The following is a 12,347-nucleotide window of genomic DNA, read 5'->3' on the forward strand; positions in this document are numbered from 1 at the left end:
AACACTGCTGGCTGTCACACCCAATGACGCAAAACTAGGTTGCGTCATGCGCCCGTGCCTTTTCCGCAGTTCTTATGCACGCGTGATAAACATATATCTAGGACTCCAGGCTGATATTCTTTCATTGGTAAGTCGTCGACAGGACGAGTAAAATACTGATAACATTGTTGTACTTTGTGGTTAATACATTATTTGGTAACTGTTTTATCATTTAGCCGCACCATTCGGTAATTGTCGTAACGTACAGTCGTTTGATCATGTATACATGTGCTTGAATGGTCACTAAACGGTTCGAAATTTCTTATGTTTTTTACTGTATTAAGGGTTAGTGCTAAAAATGTTCAGACCAGTGCAGTTTACCCAGTCCCTCATGAAGTAACAGACCAGTGCAGTTTACCCAGTCCCTCAAGATTTGCGCACTGTCAACACCAAGCGCAAGGGTTTTTCTCGTTATATTTCTCTTTTCACCTCTTAAACGAGTTGGGGCGGAGGCGTATCCGCGAACATGACGGCAGCCAATTTAAACTGGGATTTAGGGGCGTGGTGTTGGTGTGCGGCAAAATAGCAATCATCTGACCTCATGCACCGGAGAAAAAGGCACAGGTCGATCTTTCTCTGTCTTTCTCCCACTTGCTCTCCTACTCCCACCCCTCTCTCTCGTTCTCTCTCCATTTTTCTCTCTGTTGTCCTCCATATGCCTAATAGGCTTGGGCGACGGGCGTTTTAGCAGAGAATTGTGATCAATCGAGAACAGCAGCGCTCGACGAATGGTCGAATGCTCAAGCAGATAAACTAAAGCCGGCCTTCGTAGTAAAAAGCTTTAAATTTGTGTGAAAGGACTTCTGATGATATGTTGTAACTAACGTACCGAGTATAGCTAAAAATATAGCCGAAGCCAGTTATATTGTTAAAGCTATGTTTTAAAATAAAAATAATTAAACACAGTCGTACGATCTAGAGTTAATATTTCACTTGGCAGGAATTGGAAAATCTGTTATAACCTATCACCCAAAATAACAGTTATGACAATAATAAGTTACGCGTTTTCAACTGTTGGAAGTCGAGCTGTGTCTAATTCACTTGTTTTCGATTAGGACAAGAAGGGTGGACAGGATTTAATTAAAACTTATTACCCTGGATACCCGCAATGAAACTAATGGAGTCGAACTTCGAATATACAAAGTCAACGAAACTAAGTAACAGTTCATACATTGAACAAGTTCACAGTCCAGCCTCAAGTTCATTAAGTGAAGAATCCGTAATGGAAGGCTTGCCTTTATTAGTTCAACAATCGTTAGAATCTTCTCAACGCAAAAGTGGAAGTGAAAGTTCACCTACGCACTTAACAAAAAAGGAAAGGATCCTTAACTCGTTGTCGAACTTGCAAGCCCGTCCTATAAACAAACACAATCGCATAGGAACGTCGTCGACTTCGAGCAATGGCAGAAAACGCTCACTTCGGGAGGCAATAGATTATTTAGAAGCTGGGAAATTCCAGCGGCACACAAATAGTATGACGGATAAGCCTTTCTGGAAGTCGCCGGGATCAGCATCGAAATCCTTATTGGACCCTGCTTCCAAATGCACATGGCTGTTGGTGGATGAGGAAGGAACCGTTATCTTAAAAGCCCCTGTTGACAACCATAAACTGGTGAGGCAAATGCATAGTTGTAAAAATGTTTGGGCTCCATATGTGTATAAGCACTGGAATATAAGCGTGATTATTTTTAATTATTTTATTTTACAGTCTTGTTCACGCTCCACGCAACCGCCTCCAGAAGTACAACATCGAGATAACAGTGATGGTTTACAGGGTGTTTCCCAACTAACTTCTTGCACTTATTGTCCTTGTTCCTCAATTGAGACGAAGCAACAAACAATCAAGAAAAGAGATAAGCCGCTTGATCTTTCTCAAAAATCTAATGAAATAACTGCAAACGAGGAATCTTTTGAAGAAAAGAAATGCGACCAAAACGTTCGCAGTGACGATGAACCTACACGTAAATCAGCCTTTAGCGTCCGCGATATTATGTCCAAATCTCCAACTTTTTATTCCAAGTGCTCCCCAAACTATATTCCCAATGTCGATGAGACAAACATTTCTGCACTGTGTCATTCGAAACACTCTCAAGCGAGCAATACTTTTGTTGACGCTGCATTACACGAAAAAGGTGTGCGTATGTTGTTTTTTATTTTAAATAACATATCACATTTTAATTGTTGTAGGAATACAATTTGTGATACTTTTTATTATAGATTCTACGGTCCTGACCCGCCCCCAGGTGCTCCCACTGCCAACCAATTTACTGCACAGCTTTGGACCGCAGTTTATGTTTCCCAATAGTTCAACGCCGCGCAACCAATCGGAATTTTCGCCTACACTATCAAACATCTCTTCCCCATCCTCTTCTCCAAGGTCGCACCAAAGTACGGAGAGAGGAGCAATTAACTCGTGGAATGCAGCGCGGATTCCCCACAATAGCGACTCAGCGTACGGTAAGCGAAAATGGTCGTTTGTTAGCGTTTAATAATAAATCGATCGGCAATACACATTTTATGTATGGAATAAGTCCCGTGTGTTCGTCCTGTTGCGACAACATGTCATCTACAGTTACTGATATTAAACTGAAGCTGCGCGTTGGCAGGTTGTACCAATTAAGGTCCGCGAGAACGAAATCAATCTAGCGCCAAGCCATTGTCGGTTAGCGTGACATGACCACAACATTAACCACGTATCAGACGGGATTTCCTTACCAAACGAAATGCAATTTTTATTACAGGTTCCTCGCCTGAAGATGCTGGTATCGGCGCAAGTAACAGTTTCAGTCAACACCATTCCGAAATCGGCTTCAACATGGGGAACAAGAGTTTGAGCCCAACCTCTCCTAGATCACCGAAAAACGTTTCTGCTGCCCTAGTGCTAGGCGCCGTTTCCAGCCCTCTGTACATGTTCCTGGCCGGACAACAATCACAACGAACGGCTGCAGAATATGATTCCCTCTACTCCTCACTAAAGTAAGGCATTTATTTGTGTTTTCGATATATTTGAAGGCTTTACAAAAATATCCCAGTGCAAGGCTTTTTGATTGCTTACATAATGGTCTTAAGATTAAATAATATGTGACGTAAATTGTAGGGCAAAGAGACAGAATGAAAACTGCCAATTGCGAATTGTTTATGAAACAGCGACCAAAAATTTATTGTTTCTGTCATTTTAGTTCCAGTCAACTAAATGCTACCGGTCTCGTGTCGGACTCGCTATCTTACAAGCACACTTCCAGGTCCAAGGTAATTTTATTTAACGCATTTTTGGTACACACGCGGTTAAGATTTGCTGATCTTGTTGTTACGAAAAAATTTGTTTATGTCATAAGATGAAAGGTGCTTCTAGAAACGCCAATGTTAACCTCTAAACAATTTTTATTAAGGGTGACAAACTGCATCTTTGCGCGCCTTGCTCCAACAGTCCACGAGGACCTTCTCCATCCACCAAGTCCACTCTGTCCCTACGTCACATGATCACAAGCCATCAACAAAGTGATACATCGTCAGGTTGCATGCGGTTTAACGGCACCAAAAGGCACAAGGGGCGCAAAGCGAGCGTAGGGGACGTAGTGCTCTCTCCCGGTTCACCCGATTGCTATTTTCCCGAGTCGAGGTCATCCCCAGATGAAGCCATGATGCTGCGAATTGTAGACGGTGACATCGACGGAAGCTCCAAAAAGCGTCGAATCCATTTTTGCGACTTTGAAGGTTGCGAGAAGGCCTACACCAAAAGCTCGCATCTCAAGGCCCACCGTCGCACTCACACAGGTAAATAACCAAAAATTTGATTGTTGTGATTGTACGTCTTCTCGGGTGCGACGTTTTTTTGTCAACTTGTGACTCAGCTATTTAGTTACATAACGCGTATCGCTGAAGGACCAAAGTTTTTGGTAAACTAGGCTTTGCTGCTAAAATGTTCCACATGCCGAAGCAATTTCGGGCGTATTTAAACTTGCAGGTTACTTGCTTTCCGTCAGAAATCACCTTATTTCGGAGTTTACATAATCTCTAAACAACGAAAAGCCTCATGCCTAAATCAGAAAATTGCGATTTATGGTGTTAAATCCCTGATTCAATGTACACTCTCCACAGCAAGCGACCAAGAACTAGAATCTTAAAACACAGTTTAGCTTTTTGCAAAAGTCCCTCGTGTTAGATGATCGTGACGAGTAGGCGATTGACTTGTTTCCTAGGTAAAGGTGCGCCGACACTTGTATGGTATTAACGGACTTTGTGCACTGGACTAGCCAACCTCCTCCTTATTACCTGGTATAGGCGAGCGTCACGACACTGGCTTCCAACGCCCATTGTTGTACGCCTAGCACAGCGGTTATAAAGTGTTATTAATTACACATATAGGTTCTACCGAGACCTCACTGCCTTTCTTTGTTTGAACTGGTCGGAGTACGTATGATTCATTGCGCGGAAGGACGTATACCAGTTATGTCAACAAACAATCATTTATGTCCGTAATGTGTTTTGCCCACTAACCCACGGGCTAAATCAAACTATACGTGGTTGAACTAAGCAATAATTGGGAATAAATAATGTCACGAATTACACAAATTATGCCGAAATTCAATCACAAATTTGTGTAGTATTTTATTTAAACACGTTTCATGTAACACAGTGACGTGGACTGTTCACTTGCTGTCAACTCAATGCTTCCTGTAAAGCGCAGAGCAAATTTGCTGGTTTCGGTTAAATAAATTGCCTTATTTCCAGTTTTCAACATACCGGCAAGCCAAGTTATACCGGGTTTAATCAGATAATATAATGTACAACCTTACATTAATTTAGACGGCGTGAAATACATCGCACAGAGGGTAGTTGACTCGACAGTATGATAAAACCTTACAGGCCGTGTTTACCTAAGCTTGGATGCTAACCGAACGAAAGACAAAAAGTCAACGTTAAGTCTTTACGAGCGCACTGTTTGGAGGTCAGACGTCCGTCGCCTTTGTCTCGACGCGGGCACCGACAAACAAAGGCGTTCCCGCAGTGCAGCCGGGCCGTAACGGACTATCGGATTTCAGCACTAATACGATGGCAGAGCCGCGTTGTTTGCAGTTCACTAATAGCGTAGCTCCCCTGAGAACGAATTGCTCGCTATTCGACTTTTGGCATTTGACGTCACGCCCTTATGCATCGAGGCGAGCATCGGCCTGTTTCCTTCAGGTATTTCTCTGCCGTGGCTGGTAGGGAGTAGTAATCGCCTTTGTTAAGCAGGCGTCTCCCAGTGCTAGAGAAACGTGATTTCTGTTCTGTTGGCGTGACCTCGCGCCTGTCAGAGCGTGGCGCGACAGAGCTTAAAACGTGTGAGAGGGTCGACGTGGTGCAAAGACAGGCAATGACCCTTAACTGAGTTCTTTGCGTTTCGAAGTATTTTTTCGAACAGTTGAAAACTCGCAATACGTCAAAGCTATTTTTAACAATGTGAAATCAATTTTGACGAAACGCAGCGTTCTCAAAGTGTAAGGGCATATTAAAAAACGTATGTTTTTTGTTTGTGCAGTCATTTTTGGAACATGAGTGCAGTCATTTTTTGGAACATGAAATATCGCGTACCATCGGGAATTTTTGAATATTATTATCTTGATGTTTCCCACCTAAAGATTGTCAAAACACTTTCGTTTTAAAATGTGATTAGGTGAATAACATCGTTCGCATTTTAGCTGGATTGAATGCCTATAATGCTAAATCGGCACAGGAACGGACGAAGGTCGAATTATTGCGCAAATTGGCGAAGTTGGGCGTGCTAGTCGCGACTCGCCCCCATTGTCTCGATCGCTTTAAAGAGGGCAACACCCATATTGATCGATGGCACAGAAATGAGCAGAAATGTTGCTCTCGCGCCGAGGAGCGGTTCGTAAACCTTTCTTTTAACAGACGCCTGCGTCAGCTTACAACAGGCGTTGTCGAAACTGTCAAAATATTGATTGCTCTCCCGCCGTCAGGCTGAGCAGCTACAGACGCACTCACCTTCAAACCGTTTACGTCCTGCACGAATAATACAAACTTGTTCACTGTAGTGTTAAACTACAATGGAAAGTTATAGTGAACTAAAGGCTTAGTTCCTATTCATTGTTAATTACATAATTGGGGTTAATCAAACTCGGCACGTCATTATTTTTGCAAAGTAGTTACACTTTTTTGCCGAGGTACTGCTTGTGATATTCTACTACGCTACATGCAACTTTCGCGAATGTAACTGTTGTCTTCCCACATAAAATGATTTCACAACCTCCATCACTGTTCAAATTATAACAAAATCGTCCATTAATTATGATTCTCAAATGCTAACGATAACGTGTTACCAACTATAAAACATATTAGAAGGAACTAATGTAAATGACGATATTTTTTACTTTTTATGCAATGAATTTTTTTCGGTTGTTAATATTGAACTTAGTTGATAAAGTTTATATTATAATATTTATAGATTGCAAATGCGCTTTTCAAATGCTAATGTTTTATTTTTTCAGGAGAGAAACCATACCAATGCACATGGGAGGGCTGTACCTGGAAGTTTGCACGATCCGATGAGCTCACTCGTCATTTCCGCAAGCACACCGGTTACAAGCCTTTCCGTTGTCGCCAATGCGAGCGCGCCTTCTCTCGCTCTGATCACCTCGCTCTTCACATGAAACGTCACCAATTGGCCTCAGCATGAAAACAAGTTATTCACCCGATCGGGATTTATGTTTTGCAACCGCTCGTAGAGAGTTTTTCTTTGAATTTTACTCGTTTAAAATATATTCAATAGGTTATTTCACACCCTTTTCAATCTTTGTATTCTGTGTGCATATGCTGGGTCATGTAGCTTAGATGTAAACAACAGAATTTACAAAGGAAATTGGTTAGCGTCATTTTCTATTTTTGTGTGGAATTGCAACTACTTTTATATTTCACTGTCTCTTTTTTTCATTTTGCGTACGCATTGCTCAATTTTATCTTATATATGTCAGTATTTATACAACCATGTTGGCATTCGCCTTTTATATAACAGTGTCAGTTTAATCTAGAAGTTTGCGGTGCTGCGATTTAAACCCACAACCCAATCCGTGAATATACGTTGCTGCTGACACCGTCTCCTTCGCCGCAATGATGTAACCCCACTTCCACTGCTATGTTGGTCCTGAGGCTGAGCAATTCTACATTTGTTGTATTAATAACCATTTGACAGATCTGATTCTTTGTATTTTTATCTGTGAGTGTGCGCGGCTTTCACCTGTACACAAATATGTGCCAACATAATGTTATTTGCTAAATTTCTCTTACTGTATTTATGCATTTCCCTTCCCCGATAAGTTACCTGTGTTGTAGATTTTTTTCCCACCGGGATTTGTTTTACCCACAAGTTGCAGTCTGTTTGCACCTCGGTGCTCTGACAACTTTCCAATTTCATTCCTAATGTTCTACGTTTTAGTGTACCATTAACAAAAACTGCGATGTTAGTTCCCAATGTTTGTTATGTTGCTTTTTCAATATGTCAACATGTCAATATCGTTTTATTTGTTTTGTTGCCGGGGTCTGTATGTAAACTTGCTCTTATTCTTTTGTTGCTTGTAGCCCCACAATGGCATGTACACAGAGCACTTATAATTAAAAATGATTGAAACTGTTTTCTTTTTATAATACGCTTATTATTATCAAGTTGAGCAGCTGATTGTTATTAAATTTGCAGGCCTAATTTGTTTGTTTAGTCTTTAAAGAAGTGTTTGGGTAGTGTCTCGAAATCGTGACACATGTTATTACATCATTACGCCCGTTTAGAGTACATTTTTTTTTATAAATGTGTGAATATTTCGCATTTTAATAACAAGCCATTCTAACGCAATACTTTATTGTTTTAAAGTTTAAAACACGAAAATCATAACAACTGAACCAGAAGGGGACCAAGTTAGATGCTATATGAAAAGGGCTCATACGTAACCGAGGCTTTGAAATGGAAACGCACAATTCAATCTTAAAAGCAACAATTCCTAAAAAGGTATTATCATCTATAATACCAAAGTATTGAGAACAACGAAATAATAAAACCCAATACGCAGTAATACTTGCGACGGACAAGACCTAAACAAGACGAAATAAGACCTCAACCTGGCTGTATAAGTTTTCTTTCCATCGTAATAAAAAATACAGTTGGTCAAATACATCTAAAACAGTGGGGATAGGGCATGTAATCGGGCTGTTTGTCCTTGTTTGGGTTTAGGGGTGGGCTATGGCCGTACTGCCCTTTGCTACATAGAAAAGCTTAAACAATATTTATTTAAATAAAAATCTTACTTAAATCTAAATACGTGTTGCGCGAAGCTCTGTATTATGGCAACAATTTTATTAATACCGCCGACGTTTTGATGAGCTATTGCGCGAAAGTCCGAAAATCAAGTTATTCTGCTTAAGCAATGTGTATAGTACAAAGCAAACAATACGTCATTAATTCCTTAAAATTCGGCAAAATAATGATAAAATGTTGCCACAAATTTAAGCTACCTCTCTCATTAGCTGTAATGCAAATTTTGCGCACTTTTGGTCCTTCTCAAGATGGGGTACGCGCTTTCCAATTCGCTTCAAAAATCGCTCACTCGTGCTGCTATAGTTGCACTATCCAGGTTTCATACATATCGGTGGTGACAATAGACGCTTATTGCGCTTGACCTCCCCAGTCAAACAGCAAACCAACGGAGAACAGGTCTTAACAAGTTTTACCAAACCGTATCCCTTTGGGTGACCTTTACTTTACCTAGGACTATATCGTGGAAGTTTTCAGATAGAACTAAACCTTAGAACCATCGTGATTTGCTCAGGAATTACAGACTCGGGTAAATGTGTTTTTTGCTCCTATGCATTATAAACTGTATCGCACGTGGTTTATTTTTGTAGCAAAGTAGAAAAATTCTAAGCAGAAGTAACTGCCTGGATTTCGGCGAAACTTGTGATAAATGTAGTCCGTAACCCTGTTCGGTATTGTAGCGGATCATTCTGAAACCCTGTTAAATTGTTTTTTGTTGTGTGCGCGTTTTACTACCGGTGTAAGTACGCTGAATCCGTGCCGAATTTAAATATGTCCTTAGTAAGGTCAAACCAGTTTAGACGTTGTACAAGCAATAGGGCGAGTTGTTGAAAGGAAATATAATGATCTCGTGCTCAAGATGGCAAACGAATTTATGTTCGACCGAGAAGATGATTTGGCTACGACAATTCTGGAGCAGGATACTAACGAAAAGCAAGAGTCCGTTATGAGTATTGCGCAGACTAGAGGACGGCAAAAGCTCAAGCGGACACTATACCACCGGAAGCTTCACGAAAGGCCGACAGAGCTCCCGCTTCTACCTCTCCGTCCACTGCAAGCACGAGCTCGAGCGTAAAAAGCACGGAGTCCCGGGTAAGGGCTTGAATGGCCCGCGAACAGTCAAACTTTGGAAAGGCAGATGCAAAAATTCATAAGGCCAATCGTGAAGCTACGGATATCGAAAAGCGAGGCTGGGAAGGAAATTTCGATTCTGATATTTTGCGACTCGCGCGACTGCCAGAAGCTTTCACAAAACCGTCCGAAGCACCAAGGCCGCCTACAACCCCCTTCGTAGAGCATATAACATTGATTCTCCGCATTGACACTTGGACGTCAGCTTTGGTTTTCCGCCATGTAATAACCGACATGGAGAATCGCCCACCGGGCCAATCGAGATTTGTGAGAAAAAGTGATTTCTGCCACGTCCAAAGCTTATGACGTTTTATGGCGATTCAATAGAGTACTTGATGTTCATTAGCAAATTCGACGCCCATGTTGCAACCAAGGTTCATTTTGAGGATTTGTGTCTTGTTTACCGCCTACAGCAGGGGTCGGCAACCTTTCGTACGCAGTGTGCCAGTATATGAATAATGTCAAAGTATTAACAACTCGCGTGCCAAACATTTTTCTATGTTTGGTTTCGCACTGGCAATCAGGGCTGCTGAGTTGGTTAAAAACAACCCGAGTCCGACTCCGGCTGAATATGAGGTTTCATCGCGTCCCGAGTCCGACTCAGCCTCTGTATTTCACCAATTTACGTTTAAGTAAATTAAGGTGGATATTCCGCAATCCACTCATATGGTCATGGAAAATATGCTATTATGCGAGCATATGCCACCTTATTACAGTTTGCTTCCTTATCAGTTTCGAAATTTGGTACTGCGCAAGTGCGCATGCACACACGTCGGACTCGGTAAGTTTTAGCTGGTCTTACTGCCGACTCAGCAGCCCTACTGTGATCTGAAATTTAATTCACGTATCTTAATAATCAATTTCAAAGCCAAAAAGGTCGAGTAGATCGACAGCATCTTGATTAAGACGTTTCGATACGAACTTGTATCATCTTCAGTTAGTGTGACTGAAAAGCAAATCAAAGCTTCACTTATAAAAGGCAGGACGCAATTGTTATCATCAGAGTTTTTTTAAATGCTCCAACTGTAAAAACTCTGATGATAACAATTGCGTCCTGCCATTTATAAGTGAAGCTTTGATTTGCTTTTCAGTCTCACTAACTGAAGATGATACAAGTTCGTATCGAAACGTCTTAATCAAGATGCTGTCGATCTACTCGACCTTTTTGGCTTTGAAATTTATTATTAAGCTACATTACAGATCCGTGCATAGTGTACCCTAATTCACGTATGTTTTTTAAAATATACTTCGATGCTTTTAAGCCAATACCGGTACCTAGAAGTGTTAACTATCATTTTCGTTTTTGTTGTTTCTCAGTCGCACAAAAACACCCGTGCTTACTTTTAATGTAAAACAGTGTTTCTCAACCTTTTTAGCTTACGGACCGGTAAAATTTTAAAACAATTTTTGCGGACCGGTGGCCTTTGAAAATTAAAATGAACCCAAAAGGTAATTATGACAAAAGTATGCAACTTAAAAGCAAATAACGAAAACTTGAAAGTAATGAGAAATTTCCTGCTGTCTTTTCGATATCATACGTGTTATACGTGGTTCTATTAAAGTTTTTCACGTACAACTGGTCTTAACGTTTAAGACTTAAACAAGTTGTAGCCTACTTTTAAACAGTTGGGCACAACACTTGTGGCATTGCGACGTATAATAAAGTTGAAAGTAGACGATTAACTCTATGTTACGTCACAATGCTGCACTACGGCACTGGCTAAGTTCTAAATTTAATGGACAAGCCGCCTTCAACATCTTGCTTTTTGCAATTGAGATATAAATTTGTAATATATTTGGCGGGCCGGCAGGAAGTTGACGCGGACCGGCGGTTGAGAACCACTGATGTAAAATGCCCTGCTTTAACGTAGTAAACGTTACGCCAAATTTGGGGCATTGTGACGTAATAGGAACGGTTAGAGGTAAACAACAAGTACAACGCGGGCAGAAAATAATATCAAATACTACAAAAGACACTTATTTGTGACACGAATTGGAAATGTATGCAACCATTTAGTTAGCGTTAATGTTAGTGATGTAATAATTGCACTTTCTTGAGGTGATATAACAACGTGAGCAATAAATCAATTGGCGTGCCATGGAATATCATCTCGCGTGCCACTTTTGGCACGCGTGCCAGGGGTTGCCGACCCCTGGCCTACAGCATTGTGGTGACAAAGTTCGACTGAAGATTGATCAATTGAGCAACAGCCCACGCCAGGCACGCCAAAAGCGTTTTCAAGAATACTAGCAACCTCATATAATCGCCAACGCATGCCAACAGTATCTGAAGAAGTTTCCTTGATTTAAGAGAAATCAACCTGTGAGGTTCAAGGCATTCGCAGTAAAAAGTGCCCTGCCATCTTTGGAGGACATCGGGGACTATGCCGATCTGAACTCCTTGGATTCCATGATGCAGCTCATTGCAAACCGCAAGGCTGTATTTGCCGACTTCGTGCATTTCGTATCGAAGCGTGCTAAGGTGAAATTTTTTTGTATTATGACGTGAGAAGAAGGCTGTTCCACAGACAAGAAAATCCAGAACGTCAACATTTACGTTGTTAACACAGGCGACAGTGACCAAGTATGTCATCTTTGTGCTTGTTTTGTGACAAACCGCACGATCTTTTAAGGTGCTTTAAACGAAACACGTACTTGTAACATGTATACAGTTCGTTAGTTTGCTGTCTTGCTCCAGGTCATGTCATAAGAAAATGCAAGGCACAAACCGTTTGCGAGAAAACTGGCTGCAAAAGCAACTACCGTCGTACTGCTACAGGGCTGTGTACCAAAGAAAGTTGCTTAGTGTTCAATTACTATACCCGTTAACAGAAACGGAGGAACTGCATCCATGATTCCATGAATCTTGTTTTGA

At 41.2% G+C, this 12,347-nt stretch overlaps 1 protein-coding gene across 1 annotated transcript; it reads left to right on the forward strand.

Moving 5' to 3' along the window:
• Positions 1–724: 724 nt before the first annotated feature.
• On the forward strand, positions 725–7,671 carry LOC146160392 (uncharacterized). The gene is made up of 7 exons (XM_083384610.1): positions 725–1,651; positions 1,748–2,171; positions 2,257–2,496; positions 2,781–3,015; positions 3,219–3,288; positions 3,429–3,813; positions 6,531–7,671. The coding sequence occupies exons 1-7, from the start codon at positions 1,148–1,150 to the stop codon at positions 6,716–6,718; spliced, it is 2,046 nt and encodes a 681-aa protein (XP_083240736.1). The 5' UTR covers positions 725–1,147; the 3' UTR covers positions 6,719–7,671.
• Positions 7,672–12,347: the final 4,676 nt, after the last annotated feature.

The sequence above is a fragment of the Ascidiella aspersa genome, chromosome 3 (assembly GCF_963924565.1).
Source record: "Ascidiella aspersa chromosome 3, kaAscAspe10.2, whole genome shotgun sequence".
NCBI lineage: Eukaryota > Metazoa > Chordata > Ascidiacea > Phlebobranchia > Ascidiidae > Ascidiella > Ascidiella aspersa.

Excerpts from the sequence above, each read along its gene's own strand:
- LOC146160392 (XM_083384610.1), top strand. The coding sequence starts at position 1,148 with ATGAAACTAATGGAGTCGAACTTCGAATATACAAAGTCAACGAAACTA. Across the intron at positions 2,172-2,256 it reads CGCTGCATTACACGAAAAAG|ATTCTACGGTCCTGACCCGC; the intron begins GTGTGCGTATGT and ends TTTTTATTATAG. Across the intron at positions 3,814-6,530 it reads CCACCGTCGCACTCACACAG|GAGAGAAACCATACCAATGC; the intron begins GTAAATAACCAA and ends TTATTTTTTCAG.